Consider the following 18,462-nt stretch of genomic DNA (forward strand, 5'->3'; position numbering starts at 1 on the left):
GTTGTGTGGTGTGTAACATAGCTGGTCACAGCTTTTATGCTTCACCTCCTAAGACTTTGGTCAGAAAGCCTGCGTTTATAAAAGCGCAGAACTGGTTTTGGAGGAGTTAATCACTGACATGCAGGGGAAAATATGTATTAGATTACTTTTGTAGCACATGTGAAAAGGGTACAGGTATGTGTTTTCACAGTTGAATGTAAAGGTGTGGCGGAAAGCAAATTAGTATTATTATAGATAAGCTCAAAAATGCTTTTGTGAAAAAAGCTATTATGGAAAACAAATTGAATCTCAGAAGTAAAAAAAAAATCTCAGAAGTAAAAAAAATGCTTTGTTGGGTAATTTTCTGGGCACATCTACAGGTGCTGCAGAATGAACTTACTGCATTACAGATAGGTAACTTTTTAATACTGTATAAATGTTCTGAAAGCTTCTTGTACGGTAGTTTTATGTATCATCTTAATCTGTGGTGAATAGCTTACTAAACCCATCAAATACTAATGTTAATTTATTACAGGACAATAGTTTTGACTTATGATTACATTGTATTTGCGTAGATAATACGCTGTGAGGTTTTTTGGATCAGGCAGGACACACCAATGTGATGCTGTATTGGCTGTGGTGTTTGATTAAATTTTCAAAAAAAGTGTGTAGTCTACAGGAAATCTCAGTATATGTTACTGAGAGAAGATACACCACAATGCATTATGATATCCTGTATTTAAAATTAAGGCCTTTGAATGGTGAGGGGAATAGTGTTACTGGGAGATCTCAGGGTGAAGGGTTTTGGACCCTTTCACTTAACAGTCTCTGCGGACAGTTCAGTGGATGGCTGAAGTCATTCCTAAACTCTGAGAGCACATCCTAAGACTCTCTACAAACTCAGATTTCCTGCTGTTTGGCAAAATCTTTTGAAAAGGTTTGGGTTTTATTAGCCTCAGGTATCTGAATGTTAGAAAATCATAATCTACCAAGTACGTTAATCACTCAAGCATTGCAAAACTAGTGTACTGCAACCCCACTTTGTAACCATCTCAACAAAGAGAAGTCTGATTTGAAATCCTGTCTTGCTGAAGCAGGCCAGTTGCATCTTTGTCTTGCCGAGGTGAAGCTTGTGAGGTGTAGGCTGGCTTTAACAAGCAAGTGCTCCATGTGCACGAGCACCCACCTGGGCTTCAGCCCCTGCCCTTGCCTCTCCCAGTGGCTGATACTCACGTAGCAGGCAGACTTTGCCCCACAATTTTCTTAGTATTTTTCTCAAATGAGAGTAAAGAAATTAGAAGAAAATGTAATTTCATTTGTGTAAAGGCAATTTAAAAATACACTTATTTTCCACAGTTAAAAATAACATTTGGGAAAGAATCTTGAGCTGGTGGTGCTTTAGCAGCATACAAATGATGACAGGGCTCTACCTGGGTGGTTTTACTGTATGCTTTTACAAATTTCTAAATTGGGTGTAGGTATGTGTGTATGTGCATACAGAACAGGTCATTAAAATGACAGTATGCTGATTTGTATGTATATGGTAATGTTAGTGTTCGTGTATTTGGCTCTCAATTAAGTTTTTTAATAGCTATGGGGAGCCCTCTGTTGGATAATGTTGGGAAGCCCTGAATATAGGGGAAAAATGGCTTTACTTTTGGTGAAACCGAAGTAGAAGCGTATGAAGGTTTACTTGGCTTCTGCCAATATTTTGGTATAAATCTAATTTAATGATTCCTATACTTTTATGTAATAGAACCAGAAGATTGGGTACTTGGTGTGATTTTTATTAAATTATTCAGTAGTATTTCATGTCTTTTTCTGAACATTATTTAGTGGATATGAATAACATCCACGAGTTTGGCAGAAATGTGCTGCTCAGGTTTCTTATATGCGAAGTGGTGCAGTGCAGTAAGTGTCAGTAAATAAGTGAACAAAGCACCTGAATATTAGAAAAAATACATTTAGAAGACTAATGCTTTGCTTCTCTGAAACACTCAAGTGCATGCATTGTTTGCTCTTTTAAAAATAGAAGTTACAAGGATTTGGTGGTATCAGCAGGAGATCATAGACAAAAAATACTTGTGCTATTGCATTTTTAATTTGTTTTTAAGACTTTGACTTCTTCAAAAACTCATGCAGGTTTAGAACAGCCTGGGTTTACGATGTTCATTTTTGAAAATTAATCTACATCAAATGCATTTAGTGCTTCTGTAAGAAACTGGTACGGAATTACACCTGTGATATTGCATCGTAATCCACATTTTTTTACAGGTACAGCTTCTGAACTAAAAGATCTTGGTGCAAGACAAAGACTATACAGAGAAATTCTGACGCTTCTGGTTAATATGGGCTGTCTTGCTAAGCAGGGCTGTTGTTTTCAGTCTATTAAATGTTAAAAGCCAAATAGCTAACTAACACAAAGTATTATGATTGACATAGAAAGAAATCAAAAGTTTTAGGGAAGTTCAGGTACTTAATACATACATGCACTTAACTGATCCTGAAATTAAAAGTAAATAGTGCAATAACAGCAAGTAGGTGTTTTATATAAAGAATTCATGTACTGTAACATTTGTGTGGTGAACATTTTAAATTGTCTGATCGGTATGGTCTAAACCAAACACTTTTCCTAAGCAAGTGTAAGTTGTGTGCATGGTCAGCAAGGTCATGCAGATAAATGGGTAGGCTGACCACCCTTGTTAATTGCAGTTCCAAGCGCTTCACCCTTTCATTTGGTATTACCTTTAAATAAAGTCTTCTACTTAGAATGTTGCAAATCACAGCCTGCAGTGATGACGTATGACCAGGCTAATGTACAAATACTAGTTTTCTTCTGTCATTTTAAACTTGTGACAGCTTGGATAGAAACTGAGCCCTAGACTGAGGTTTACTGCATCGTCTCAAGGTATTGCATTACTCATTGTATGCCAAGGCACCTGCTGTTTCTGTAGTGAGGCTGTAACTGCGTTTTGTAATATGGAAAGTGGAGTCATGAGCCAGAGTGCTTGTAGTTTGCAGTCTCCTGCCCTGTACACAAGAGGCCTCCATCCAAGGCCAGAGCCAGAAAGAAACCAAACCAAATTCTCCAGGGGTTTTTGAGCCACTCTCCCAACCCCCCCAATCCAGTTTAGATAACCAGAGGTCTTTCGTATTTTGGTGGGGGATAGAATAAAATCAAATGTTGCTGCTCAAGAAGAAAAAAAACCCAAGCAAATGAATTCAAGGAGCAGAGATCTGACTCCCCACTATGCATAAACCAAGAGCAAATGAGCACTTGGGGCTCCTAGTCGTTGAATGCCATCCCCTGCATTACTCATTGTTCTTGGGCAAGTGTCTCATGATCTCTTCTTTTGTAGCTATTTTGCTTTTGAGATTAGTTCAGTGACTAGAAAGCCCTTGTGGGAGATGGAAACCTCTGGTTTCATCTCTCCTCAAGTTGATCTCTGACTTTGGCTGGAAGTTATGACTTGACCCTGGGAAACAGCATCCATGGAAAGTTCAGTCAAAGCCAGTGTGTTTCTGCAAAAAGCATTGGTCTCAGCATCTGCCTTCTGAAAAATAAAAGCACCAGCTTTCTTAAAAATGAAGGAAGCAAATCGCCTTGCATTCTCCCTTCTGTCTTTTGCCCCTGCCCCACCAGTGCTGCAGTGTGGAGCCAGACTGTGGCTGTCAGAGAAGGAGAAAACTGGCTGTCAAAATAGGGTGCAGCAGAGGGGGAAGGCGAACATCTTTTCTCACCTTTGTGGTTCGGTGGCTTGTTGTAGGAACCATCAGAGGTGCTGAACCTGAAGTGTGCACTTCGTTTTATTTGAGAAGGTATTCATAAAAATGATAGTTTGTTAAGTTTATTACAATTCAATCTGCAGCTTAGCAGTTCATGCAGCCTATCTTTGTGGATTCTTGGCATTGCTGTGTGCCAAAGGCACTTTGGGAGTTGCTTGTTTTATTGCAGTTCATCAGCAGGGCTCCTGCAACATTTGACAAATAGAAAATGCTTCTATGATCTTAAAATAAAGATTGATTCTTCATGATGAGGCTCATGCTTAAATAATAGAAATGTGAGAAAATAAGCCTGAGCCCAGATGTCACTGAAATAGATGTGGCTATTACCTGAAATGGTTTTCTGCAGGTGTCACGAGTTGCAGGTCTTGGTCATTTTATGGCATCTGGCAAATGCGTCTCAGTGAAAATTTGGCACTTAGTAAGCAACTTTTGTTAGCAAGTTCACTGATCTTCAAGCACTAGGTGACATTTTGGGGGGTTAGTTGGTCCATTCTGGCTTTGCAAAATACTGAAAATAATTGTCTAGTCTGCTGAAACACTCAGTATTTTTGCATTTTGAAATATCCTCCTTAGTCACAGTGTTAATGAAGGTCTCTGGGGTGTGTGGTGTGGTCTCCTTTCATGGCACATGGGCAGGTCCCCGCTTGGAGCACCCTCGCCAGCGGAGCCCCGTGGTGGTGCTGTGCCTGCTCTGCACACCCCGAGGACAACAGGCGCTTTGGTACGTCCACCTGCGGCTCCAGGGCCCAGCACAGCACAGGCAGTTAGTAGAAGATACTAGTTTTCCCTGGAGTGAGGGCCAGAGTGTAAATTCTCAAGAGGGCTTGGGTGAAAGCATTAAGGGAAGTACAGCATCAACTGCTTGTGAAGTGCGGCAGACCTGCAGGAGAGAGACCATTAACCTTGTTTTCACAGTGGGACTATCTATTCTTTATAAAATAAAACTAACTTTAGAAGTTTAGCTGGAAGCAGGTTGTACCATCAGATGATGTCTTTCATTTTATTTGACTTTATTTTAACGCTTTCAGATTTAAGCTTACTGGTTTCAGTGAAAAGACTGGGAAGAGTACGGTATCCTTGGTGAAGCAAGATGTTTCCCACTGCAAAAGCTCAGTGCTGTTTCCATGACCTGCTGGTGATGACAGCAAAACAAGTTTATTTAACAAAACAGGTTTTTTGCACTCGGGTACGAGAATTGAAGCACTAGAGAAGTTTTGTTAATGTCACAAAATCAAGCACATCCGGTCATAAAAGTGTAATTTTAGCATAATGTGTCTGTGTTAAATGTTTTAAATATGTCTTGGCTATATTAACATGTATTACTTCCGTAGCCAAATGAAGTTGGGGATATGGAAAGCAGTCTAGTGTTGCAAAACGACTTTATCAGTATAATTTAAGTCTGAGGAATATTTTTATTTCCATTTCTTTCCTTAATTTCCTAATGCAAATGTAAAGCATTGGAGTAGTATTGACACCAGGGGGCACTAAAATAAGTGCTGTCTGGAAGGTGGTTGTCCTGGGTTTTGATATTGGTAACATGTGCTGGCACAGCAGCCTTCCAGGAGCACTGCCTTTATGTGTATAATGTGCATTCTACTCAAGTTATGTTAAACTTGGGTTTGTTTCCTCCCGTTTGGTACTTGTGTGTTATTGTAACTTCTGGTGCCATCTAAAGATCCTGTTTAACTTCCAACACTCCTCCTTTTGTTGTTTCAAAAGCTTTGTTCATCATAGGGAGTTTTTCTTGACTGCAAGTACAGGGAGTTGCAAAAGGTTGTTCTGGATGAAACAGAGAGGGAAGATGCTAAGTGTTCAGGGCTGTTTATTTTGTAATTACTCAGGAGAGACAGAGAACAGTGTTCAGGCTTCCTGGAGCTGTTGGTCACTTGAAGGTGTGTGAAGAATACTGCAAAAACAAATATGATTACTGCAAGAGCTGGTCAGATTCAGTTGTTTATGGTTGTTCATGAAGTCTAAGCCTTCTATTAGGTAAAATAGAAGTTACTTCGCTAATTTGAATTTTTTGATCTAAAGCAATAATATATGGTTTTCTACAATCAAGATTTTTCATTTTCTGTTTAAGCTATGTGCATTTATCTTTTATATATGCACACGATATGCATATGCAGTACACATATTGCACTGAAACTATATCAGCATGTTTATCTTAATATACAGTATTATTTGTAGAAAATAACTATTCTCTTTGTTGCAAGAATGAGTAAGTATCTAATCAGAAAAGACTTTTTATGAGTACTGAGTGGCTATCATTTATTTCAGGAAGACACTGAGAAGACTTTAAATAAGTCAACTAAAAGACTTAGGTGAGCTTGAAAAATGTATACTACAAAAAAATGATAAAAGTTTGCTGTAACTCTTTTCCAGACTATGCCGCAATTTACATTGTTCTATCAAGTTTCATGATACTAATGCCAACTTATAAACCAAAATTCATTTGTCCAGGTGGGGGCAATGTTGCATTGAAAAGCAGGAAGTGACCACTTTCTGCATCAGATAATAAAGTCCTCCCTTTTCTACCCCAAGTACTTCATTGTCTGCGATTAAAACAATTTATCCTACGGAACAGAATATTGTATTTATTACTTCTTGAAAGCACTGCTTTTAAGATCCCAGGATATTAATGTGTCAGATGTAAATGCTCAACTATTTTATGTGGGTGAGACTGGTATTTTCATTTGGCCTCGTGCATTTTTTATGCATTTTGAAGTTTGGTGCTGTAATAATATGCAAAAATTATGGTTAGCTTTAACCTTTCAGTCTGCAGTTTTGAAATAACTTGTTGTTAGTTATGGTTTTGTTTCTAATAATAATACCAAGTACATTGCTACTGCTTACTGGTTGATTGCAAAATCTACTGGCTATCCATTTCTGAAATAATTCCTTTGGCTTGATTCCTCTGGTTTGATTAATATTTACTATTTTCATCAAGTGTAGGTATTTTTCCTTTTGTTGTACCTATAGACTATATTAGTTTTATGCTAATCTAGAAAAAATGAATTTGATTAAAAATGGAAAATATTTGCTAGAATTAACAATAATTTTGCTCTAATTGAATGTGTTCTATTAGTACTGGCTAATTCAGGCTGTGAGGTTGCCTACTGTCAGAAATGTCGTTAAGTATTAATGGTGTGTTTGCTGTAACAAATTTTAGCTTTCCTTTAAGCGCTGTGTTATGGTCTGCCTCTTAATTTCATGCTCTTTATAGTGTACATGAAATATATTTTCAATTGTTACCTGTAAATGAGTTTTATCTGTCATAGTTTTAGCTTGGCATCCCCAGCATAGCCTGAAAAAAACTGAGAGTGTGAAGTTGCTTTGACAACTGTTGGACTGATTTGACTAAGGTGTTCATCTCTTTAAGGAAAACAAGCAGGGGTAAAACCTAGGATTTTTTTCATAGCTTTTGATTTAATATTGATCATTTATAAATGCCGTTTAGTGTAATACATTTGTTATGGTGGTCTTTCTTAATACAGGTACATATAAAGTATGATAGAAGTGTACTCTTGATGGATGTTGCATCTTTGATGGATTTCAGTAGCAAAATCTTTCTCCTTGTTCTTGGTGTGGGGAACTCAATTGTATAGGTCAAAATACAATTTTAAAGGAAGGCTGTGTGGCATTTGAACCACTGCATGGCTCAGAGGAAAGGTACAGTTAGTCTCCAACACACCCTTTGTGTGTGTCCCCTGAACCAGACGTAATTCCTACCTAGTCCCTGTCTTCTGAGCAGCGTTGGGTCTTCTCTTGTCTGTTCAGACACCACTTGTTAGCCCATCTTAGAGGCACAGTCTTGTGGAGCTGGGACCTCAGGAAGAGTCAGTCCTTCTAGTGTAATGCTGCTCCACATCAAGGCTGAGCTAATTTATTAAGACAAGAATGTTTCTGATTTCAGTTGTACTTTGCTGTACTATACTTTTGACTTGAGCTGCAATGAAGGGTAAGTATCTCTTCATAGGAAAAAAATAGTCTTACTGGCAAAATAGCATGCTTGGCTAGGGAAAGGGCAGACTCTTCTTATGAGTGCTAGTTGCTGCCTTTGTTACTGTGCACTTGGCTTGAACGTTCAGACCAGTCCATGGAAAGGCTAGCAGCTGTCTTGTCTGGGTTTTTTTTGCGTTCAGTTGTCATCTTCTGTAGAGTACTCTGAAACCCCTGTCTGGTGGATTCCATTTGAGAACTGATAATTTGAGGTTGCTTGAACAACTCCAAGAACAGCTATAGGATGTTTAAAAAACCTAAACAAACCTGTACGATTGGACATTGGCCCATTTTTCACCATGGAAAAAAATGTGAAATGTTAGCCTTTTACTTACACGTCTGTCTGTGTGCGTGTGCATGAGCGTGCACATACACACATAAGAAAACTTGACAGTATTTCCAATAAAAATCAGTAAGTAAGGTCTGACACTTCAGCTATTGCTGTGATCTCCAGCGGTTGGTTGTCCAAGCTGGGGAACACAGGTCAGAGTGTCCAAAACCAGCTGCTGAAAGCTAAGGCTCTTAAGTCTGAATGTCAGCACCTGAGAATGGTGGCCCATGTGAGAAGTATCAAACTTCAACAATTCACTTTCAGCAAGTATCTTCCGCTTCTCAGTAGCGTTCTAGAAACGGACTGGTTTAGTTAACTGCAGAATTTCAGTAACCTGAAAATGTAGCTGTGGTGGTGTTACCCTGTGCTGGTATCTCACGTTCTGGTGAGAAGCTAATGAGGTTTGCTGTCCTCAGTTTGATTGGGAAGTACTCAGCTGCCAATACAGGTTTCTCCTTGCACGCTCTCTTCTTTTCCCTGCAGCTCTGACATCCTTGCTCCTTGTTCGAGCAAGTCAGCCAGAGCCATGAATGCCCCAGATACCGCCTTTCCAATGGGGAGGCTCCTCACGGATGGAAACTGTCCAAAACTTGGGGTTTGCTGCCATCTCTGTTAGGCTGATTATTCATCAAAGAATTGTCTCTGCTAAAGAAAGTACTGTTGCTTATTAAATATGTCAATTAAAATTGGATAATAATTAGGATAATAAAACCAGGCCAAATTACCCATTTGGGAAAAAGACAAGTTAAGCAGGTAACCCTTTTGTCAGAACTTCACCGGAGAGTTTTCCTGATCTCTGGCGTATTGCCTGCGTGGGTCTAGCAGAGGTGCTCAGTAGGCATTGCTGGCACTTTACCTTCTGCATCTTGTGAAGCTTTCATCGCTGCCGCCTCCTTCTGCGAACCAGCAATACTCGCTTGGTGTTCCCAATTCTTTATTGGTATGCAGCACTTCTGTGTTAGAGACATCCCCTTGCTTAGCAGAAACACTGGGAGACGGTGCTCAGGGACAAATTTAGCTGCGAACAAGCCAATCAAAAACGTTTTGGCTCTTTGCTCTGGCGTACTTAACATTTTTTGATAAGGCATTAAAGTGAACTGCATGGGGGTGGAAGAGGGGTTATACTTCATTATGGAAATTGGTTTATTTAGTGCAGAAGCTTAAGGCTGTTGTCTTAGATTTCTTCAAGAGATAAATACTGTAAGCGAGGGACTCCTTAACCTGTATGTGAAAGCAGCACATAAAATCTTACTAGAATACGTGGGTGTTTACTGAACCAGCCCTTACGTGCAGCTTATTTGGTAAATTCAGTGAGGTTGAGATTTCATATCCTGTGAGATAAATGGATCTCAAGTTCTTCTGCTTGGCTCAAATCATTCTGAGAGAGGACAATCCCACACAGTGTTGTTGGGTTGGGGAGCGCATTTTCTCTCAGCAGTGGGGATAGAGCAGCGGAGCAGAGGCGCACCTTCCCTGTGACAGCACACCCACCGCTGTTCGTCTCTGCATCGCGCTGCTGCCCTGCTGCTGGGAGCCAGTGTCTGTGTTCGTGGCAGTGAGAGGAAGTCCTGGGCAGTGCAAGGCACAAACACCTGGGGAAGGTGGGGTTTTTTGTTTGGTTGTAATCTCTTGTTGTTGATGTTTTTTGTTTTGGTTTGGTTTTTTTAACTACCTCAAACTTTTGTGTATTCTAGTTACAACCACTTGAAGTCTCTGTAGTTGGCATTGTAGAGTTACAGGCATGCACCCCTCTCCCTTTCAAAATGTAATGTAAAAGATACTACTTTTCTTCACACTCTTCCTATCTGAGCTAAGCTTAGTGTCGTATCTTGTCATCCTCTGTGAGGCAAGATTGAGACAAGGCTCCCATTAGTCTGGGAAAGCTTTAAGTGAGACAGTGTTACAAAAGGAGCAAAGATGGGAAAGTCATGGAGAAGGTAGACAAGATGAAAAGACACGGCTGAGGACAAACAAGAAGTATGGGGCCACATGGCTACATTAATCTCGGTTAGATGAAGAATAGTCATGTAACTGTTTTGTATCTCTGTAAATTGCATTACCTGCATGAGCTACAGGATATTCTGAACAGGAGCTTTTAAACAATATCTTGATACCATTTCCTACACAGAAGTCATTCTCTAGCATTTTTCTAAGATTACTCTTGACTCCAGGGGTGCTGACAACAAAAATCTGCCCTTAAATTACTGAGCCAAGCCTGGCTTCAAGACAGCCACTATAAGCTCCCTCTCTGTCATGTCAGGTGGAAGCTGGTCGCAGCAGGGCACCTCTTAAAAAAAAACCACCTCCCTGAGCATCGTAGAACTTGACACTATACTGTTCAGTTCTCTTGCTGGGATCTGCAATGGTATCTTACCTGGTGTTGCTTTTTTTAATTGATAACTCTTGGCTAATCAGGATGCAAGTTGATGAAAAAGTGTGTGTCACTTAACTCTCCATTTTCTTACTTGTGATATCATTTACTATAACTCATCCTCGTGGTCTGCTATTAAACCACCCTGTTTCCAAATCACTCGGCATGTTTCCAAAGACGCATCTCACAGAAATGCTGATAACTAGTTCCCTTAAGCCTGAAATTGCCTTAGAAGTGTTTAACCAAACAAACGGTCAGATTTTGTTAGTGCATGAATACATAAAGGTTTAATTGCTTCATGGAATGTAAAGCACAGAGCGCTCTCATGAACTCGGAGCAGAGTAAGGCAAGATCACACAGAATAAATCTCCAGCTGGGGATGACTTGCTTTATTGCAATGAGAGGAGGAAAAGTTTGTGTGTACTTTTGTTCCTGCTGTTCTAGGACTGAGCTGGCACGAGTTCACCTGTGTGGCTGCTTCTAGGTGTGTTGGTTAATAATGGCTCAAAACCCTAAAACCTCAGTAAATGTTGCTGAGTAAAGTGCATCAGTATTCGTACCTGTTCACTTTAACCTGAGGTGCAAGGAGGGCACAGTAAGGTAGGGCAATATCAGTTTTCTAATTGCTAGTCTTGCAGATGCAGTTGGGGGAAGGAAAGGTTTTGTCCTTGAGAACAGAAGCTGGGGAGGACGTGGGTTGCAGGCAGGTGACACTCAGCATAACCCCATGTCGGAGTGTGTTGCACCGGGAGGAGATCCACTTGGGTCTCAGTGCAGCCATCACTCTGCGGTGTTAACGACTGCAAAAGAATAATTGGGTTTTTTAAGGGCCATGAAGAGATCCAGTTCTGAGTGTACAGATGAAGCAGATCTGAAGAGCAAGAAGATGACAGCTTTAAGGTGTTAGCTTGCAGGAGTAGCTGTAGGCTTCCCAAGAAATGCCTGTGAGACCTCGTCTTTGGGTTGGGTTGGTGGTTGGACCATAACAATGCATACACATGGCTCAGATATCCCAGATAAGTGTTGCTTCCCATTGTGATATTGGCCATAATTTGCTTCATTGCCTGGCAGTTTCAAATTATTTGACAATAAAAGTGTCAGCAAGCCTATAAAACTAAAACACATGCTTAGAGGAAGATTATGCTTTATTTTTAAAACAAATGGTATACAGTGACTTTATGAAGAAAAGAGCCATGGCTGTTTATAGTCCAGAGTTTTCAAACCTAACATATTATGCAAAGTGTTTTGTGATGCTTCACAGTCAGAGGTTAAGAAAGCTAAAATCAGTATCAAAATGCCTATTATTTTTCTGGGCTTGAAAGCCAAAAACATAACTATAAATTTGCATTTTGTGGTGCCAATATTCTGTGAAAGTAACACAGCCACGTCTTACTCATCCATACTGTTTCAGAGGGATGGGAGGGGAAAGAGCTTTTGCACATCATGTCATGTAGCATTCCAGTTACGGTACTGACTTAGAAGCCTGAATTCACTTCAAAATCAACAGGACTTGAAATAGTTTCTCTAAACTCCCCTCCTGGGTTCCTGCACAGGGAGCAGAACCCCAGTTTGGTTGGACATGGAAGGGCTGGCTGCCAGCGGCACTGGGGACCTGCTGGGGAAGGTCTGAGAAGCTCCTGTAAGGAGAGGCACATCCAGCCAATCCTTTCTGCAAGGCTGTGGCACAACACATGTTTCTGCTTCTTTTCAACTTGATGCTAGTTTATGTGCAAAATGATTTTAAGTTGTGATGTCAGACCTTTTCACTTTGAAAGGAATGAAATGCTCTTAGCCGTTTTTGAAAGGTGACTTCTAAAAAGATGCAGAAGGCAACTATTTTTTTGATGTTGTTGGCTAACATATTAATTATATGTAAGGAAGTCATTATGTCAGTAGAGCAGCTGACAGGTTATCTGATTTTTCTCATACTTTGCATTGTTCAGTTTTAGTTATTAATGTTCACAGTATTTTGTAATGTGTTTGGGAGGAAAGTTTATATATATCTATACACAGAACTGAAGCCTCCCTTAGGAGAACTATGCCCATGCTTCCAAGAAGGACTTTGGAATATTTTTGCTATGTGTCTTGCAGTATAGCTTCTTACTCAATCTAGCAAACAAATTGAAACAGTAACATGGAATTTTCAGAGAGTGCACGGGTCTTCTGACTGTTAAATCTGCTTTACACATCATGTACTTTTTACTCTGAAATTAAGCCAGGTAGATTTTTGTTGCTTTTGCTCCAAACAAAGTGATGTAAACCCAGATTAGCTTCGCTCTCAGAAAGCTTTGAAAGAGATTGAGCTGGGCAATAAAAGGCTTCATCAGCTTCAAGATACATCAGTGAGAACTTTGGCATACTACCACGCACCTCTGCGATCAGCAGCACTCCTTCTCGATCTGCCTTCCCATTCAAGATATCTTGGTAAACCTGACAACCTCAGGCACATCATTTCTGCATTCACTGAAATCAGCGATTAACAATTGCGTCCTTGCTGAAAAAGGAGTGGGGAAAGGGTTGTTCTGGAATTAAATTTTTCTTCATTCAAAAGAAAACTGCATTCACAATTAAGTTTTGTAATAGACAGCTTACACAGTCTGCTAGATGTGTAGCGCTTAATTTATCTGAAAGGGAAATATAATAGAGTTTGGAGATACTTTTTGTATTATTGCATATGTTACTCTGCATTGAACAGTTTTTAAAAGGTAAGCTATAGATCAAGATGTCTGTAAGGCCTATTTTCATTTGTGCATTTAATTTGTTTAGATTGCTGCTACATTTGATAACAGTCCAAATAACATTAAGTAGTTGTTTCCGTACGTGACCCTTGTAAGACTGTATTATCAGGCAGGTAATTTTGTACATGCAATTGAGAAAGTTATAAAATACATTAATAATATCTCTTTTACTAGGAGTTTATTAGCTGTTACCATCTGATTTCAGGGTAAAATAAATGTATTTTTTCTAAGGAACCTGCTTTTAGAAACTTTTTTCCAGTTAGTTAACAGAAGAAGATAGTAGCTCACATACATTTTATTCAATTTAAATGTGCTTCACCACTTAGTTTGCCTGACAAGCAAAGATGTGAAACTGGGATCTTCTCAGGCTCCCATTATTTCCTCAAGATAACTACAATATTTGGGCTATTTCCATGTCTTGGGCAACATTTTAACTAATGGATATGTTCCCAACTGAAGTTAAATGGAAGAGAATTCCCAATAAGAGCCAAAATATTCCCAAACGTACAGTTTGGTTTGGATGCTTTTTTCACTGAAGCATACAAGCTGGATGGTATGTTCTGCTCTGAGGTGGAATTTCAAAGAACATCTTCCCTCATGTCTCCTCTTGTCTGGAAGCCAAGAAACCTGAACAAATGGTGCTTCCTAGCTTGTGAGCCTTGTTTTGGTGTACCATCAGTTTTGTGATATTTTTTTTCCATTACTCAGTGCTCCAGTAACTCAAAAACTATTTAACAACCACAGAGTGATGAATGGGTTTGAGAAAATGCTGATAATTGTAGGGTTAAAGACATAGCTAAAATTTTGCCTGTGGTAATTTCAGAATAACTATTCTCCACGTAAAATATAGAAAACATAGCAACTTCCAGTAGATGTGGACAAGGAGTTTGCAAGTTGTTGGTCACAGCTGTCACCATGCTGAATAGGCATTTAAACTTGTAAATGCAACAGGGTTAGGGCACAAAACTGCTGCAAATACCACAAAGCACCATGAAACTTGATTTGTGATTTTGAAAGGATTCAGTGTGGGATAGGTTGAAAGATTTATAACTAATCTGAAATCTTGTTGGCACATTAGAGTACATAACAGCTTCTTACATGATTCTTAGTTGCTGCAACTAGTCTTCTGTATCCTTAGATTTTCTGTGTGTATCGTTAGTTATTTTTAGAAGTGAGTCTAACCATAAAATCAAAACTTAGGCAGTGTTGATGGGGTTTCTGATTTTGATGTTTGGCTAGTCTGGTTTACGGTTGCTATGTTGGTGTCAAATTGTGGGGTTTATATCCTGTGGGTCTGATACTTGCTGTCTATCGTGTGTCTTTTCAATTAGCAACTTTCTGTTTTAACATACCATATTTCATATTTAAGTAGATATGTGTAGTGTTTGTATTAGCTTTGCATGTATGTACGTAACTTTGCAGTTGTCTCTGTAGCATTCTCCTCTCCTGAGGAGTTTGCTTCTATAGCTTTAATCCTTGTGCAGTTCCACATCTGTAAACCATTGGGTTTGTTCCTGAAGTTCCAGTCCTGCAAGTCTCGCTGCAGGTGAACCTTGCCCAGTTTGGGGAGCCTGGTGATGACTTCAGCAGGACTTGCACTTGTAAAGATTTGTTCACAGGGGAATTTGTAGGGTGGATTTTAAAATTTCTTGGAGTAAATCTTCATGAGTATGTGTCTTGTGTATGCAGTGCAGCAAGAATAGTCCCAAGCCTGCTGAAATATTGTTCAGCTCTATCATGATTGCCTTCGTTTACTTACTGTCCATTGCTTTCGGTGGCAGTTATGTTGGAAATGGTGAACACTGACAGCTGAGTGCTCTAGCTCTTTTTGTGGTAGCTTATACTTACCTTTGCCTTGTCATGTATGCTGGTTGGGGACAGAGCTACACTGCATGGTTTTCCTAATTACTCCTGTAATTGGGATTTGATGGCAGAGAGGGTGCCCCAGTGAAGTGTCCTCCTGCTTCTGTTGTCTGACTGACCCTGCTGCAAAGCAGACAAAAGAGAAAGAAAACTCCAAGGTTTTCAAACACAATGAAGGAAAATTGTATTTCTTAGGATGATAAGTCTCATATAGTTGTTTGAAGTAGATGCAAGAAAACTTAAATTAGCAGATTCCAGCTCTGATTCATTACTTAAGAAATGAGGAGGTCACACAAATACTGTGTCAAGACCAAAGTCTTACATGTAAAATGTGCCATCCTGTAATGGATGTATGATGAACCGGGGGGGGGGGGGGGGGCGGGTATTTGCTTGGGTATTGTTTGGTCCAAATGGTTATTTTGTTATTTGCTGATTTTTGAGCCTGCTGAAACTAGTGCAGTGTCTTATCAGGTAGGCTCAAGAAACATTGCACTGCAAATGTCTAACCTGGTTCTCACAAGGGTGTAGAGATCCAGTTGCTGTTCTTGTAGATTGATTTCCAGCAACTGAGCAATCAGTGGTGAATCATTGATTAATGTATAGAATAAATATGCTTCTCAAGGGGTAAACAAGGGGGTTTTGTCCCCATAAAATAAAGCACATAATTATTTTTTTCTTCTATCTCTGATGCAGAAAACTTCTAAATGTTCCTTTCTGGTTGGATCTTCCCATAATCCTTGTTTCTTTAATCCCTGTAAAGCAAGTTTGTCTTAAAGGAGAGTTATATTGGGAGCAGTGGCAGTCCACCTTTATTTGGGACATTTTATTTAAACAGTCAGATGTGTTTTGACACTTAGATACAAAAGGCCATAATTTAATTAATATTTCTCTATTTAGTTTTGAGGTTAGACTCTTCATGTGGTGGTAGCAGCATTTCCCGGGAAGGAAAAAAGGGACATGTTTTTTCTTCTGGAACTGAAGATCTTGATGTGGATTCCTTATGTACTTTTTATCTTCCTTCATGCGTGCTCTCAGTGTTTCCAAGCAGGACCAGCACAGTCTGTAAGGGTGTCCATTTAAGCCATATGTAATGCATATACTGTTCTGCTAGGAGATTCCAATGGACTGTTGTCACATTTTACTTAGGAGCAGCATTCAAGTGGTGATTATATGGCCAGCTAGCAAAATGCAGATGACTTTTAAGTGCACAGCAAGATAAATGTCTTCTGTTGACTATTTCTTTGGAATTAAATTTTCATTTCTTTCCCCCTGTTTCCTTTTTAGCCTGTTCGATATGGGAGGAGAGTATTACTGCTATGGCTCTGACATCACTTGCACCTTCCCGGCAAATGGAAAGTTCACTCCGGACCAGAGGGCTATCTATGAGGCAGTGCTGAAGTCATCACGGGCTGTAATGAAAGCAGTCAGACCAGGTAAAAGATAGGTATATGTCAGCAGGAATTGACAAGGTTGATGGCAGCATTCAGGCTGTCAAGGCAGTTGTTTGGATTTTAGAAAGCACTGAAAAGCAACAAGATGACAAAACTAATTTCCATACTTTAATAGCTCCTAGTGGAGGATAAAGGTAGGGCACACAACATTTTCCATAGAACACTTTTAAAGAAATAACCCATAAACAATTATTAGTGAGATTGAAAAGGTGTTTTAATCTTCCACTTTTTTTTTTTAATTCCTTTAATCTAGTGGTGACAGTTGTTACTCTGCTGTGTGTTTACATTGGCAGCCATCTTTTCAGGAAGCTTATGCCAAAGGCTGAAGTCAGAGTTTGAACATGTTTGTCGTGCTTCAGTTTGTTTCAAGCATTTCTGTATTTTTACCTGTAAGCTCAATAGAAATCTTCTGTTGAAAAAGAGGATGGAGTATGTTTCTTTGGGAAGGATACTCTATTAGCCTTAAAAAGCTTTAGAAAGCACTGGCTATTGGGTACTTCACTGTATGCCTTTGAATTGCAGGCAAGCTAATTCATCAAGTATGCATTCTCATAGTCGAAACAACTGCCTGGCTTGATGAAAATCTTATTTTTCACCAATTCTGCTTTCAGGGCAGCAAATAAATGCTTTTAGAGCTAACTGCTGCTGTCATTTTGAGTATTTCACTGGCAAAGGTACTAGAGCATTTCTCAGTATTACTAATAGAACAGCTTTGAGAAAAATGTACTTAATGCACAAAGCACACTTATTGTTTAAATTTACTGTATTAGCTTTCAATCATCAGGCCTTCAGTGCATGGGCTTTCTGGATTGCCAGTCAGAACATACATAATTTTCCTGTTACACAAGCTGGCAGTGGCACTGTTCATTTGAGCAGCTTGGGAGGGAGCAGTAACACTTGAAGCTTATCTGCAAAATGAGCCTAGATATTTTGCCACTTTAGTAACAATGTGCGTTCTCCGTCATCTGCTGTTTCTCCCCTGAAGAATCTTCCTGTTGCTCTTCATAGTTTGCTTTGCATTTCAGTACCACCTTTAATTTCATGTAACATTTTTGGCAGTATTTCATGCTAATAAGTTGCGAACAATCTTCAGAACTTGAGAGGTAAAACGATGCTCTGCTCAAGATGGTGTAAAGAATTCCTCGGTTTACTTAACGCTTTATTTACAGGGTCAGAAAATAAGGCCATAGGTTAAGTGTTTCTGAAAAGTAGTTGCAAGGATCCTTGAGTAGTTTGCGGAGTTTGAGATTCACAGACAGAGAAATCATTCTTGATGTCTGGCAGAAGATGGGACTGAAATTTCTGTTCTCCCTGTGCTTTAGTTGCCTTGCCTATTTAGAAGAACAGTGCAAATGTGTTTATACAGTGTATGAGACTAGTAATCATGAATTTTTTTGCTACAGAAAGCAGGTTAAACACATGTTCTGTGGACTGGTTCATTTGGTACCTCTGTGTGGTGACGTGCAACCTGCACCTTTTGCACTCTGTTGAATTACAGATCTCTAATACTGTCAGATCCTGCAACGTGCAAAAATTTTCACCATCTGGAAAAGTCTGCTTTTTAGGTCCATATGGCTTGTACCCTAGTTCTTTTGCAGCTTTTAACCCATTTGTCCACTGATGCAAGAAGTCTGACAGCATTGTTGTATTTTCCTCTGAATTCTCAAAAACACACCAAAGGCCAAAGACTCTTCAGTGCTGAAATTGGTAGGAAACACTCAGAACAGGTAGTTGGCAGAAAACTATTTCCTGTGTCTGAAGTGAATTTACAATGTTCTAAAGACATTCGAAACTGAAACGATGAGTTGGATTAGAGAGACATCCTCTTTTATATACAAATTTAAATAATTTTAAAAAATCAGATATTATTCAAATGGTTACTTCGTTTTCAGTCATCCCCCTTTTCTTACTAAAGGGATGTAGGAGATAAGACGTTTCTGT

The 18,462-nt window shown here is 39.5% G+C and overlaps 1 protein-coding gene across 1 annotated transcript in view; it reads left to right on the forward strand.

Annotated features, from left to right (window-relative positions):
* The window catches only part of PEPD (peptidase D), a 141,386-nt gene that overhangs the window by 86,573 nt on the left and 36,351 nt on the right, over nt 1–18,462 (forward strand). The window contains exon 12 of the mRNA XM_037408711.1: nt 16,355–16,503. Within this exon, the coding sequence (XP_037264608.1) occupies nt 16,355–16,503 (149 nt within the window). The remainder of the gene's footprint in view (nt 1–16,354; nt 16,504–18,462) is intronic.

The sequence above is a fragment of the Falco rusticolus genome, chromosome 15 (genome assembly GCF_015220075.1).
Source record: "Falco rusticolus isolate bFalRus1 chromosome 15, bFalRus1.pri, whole genome shotgun sequence".
NCBI lineage: Eukaryota > Metazoa > Chordata > Aves > Falconiformes > Falconidae > Falco > Falco rusticolus.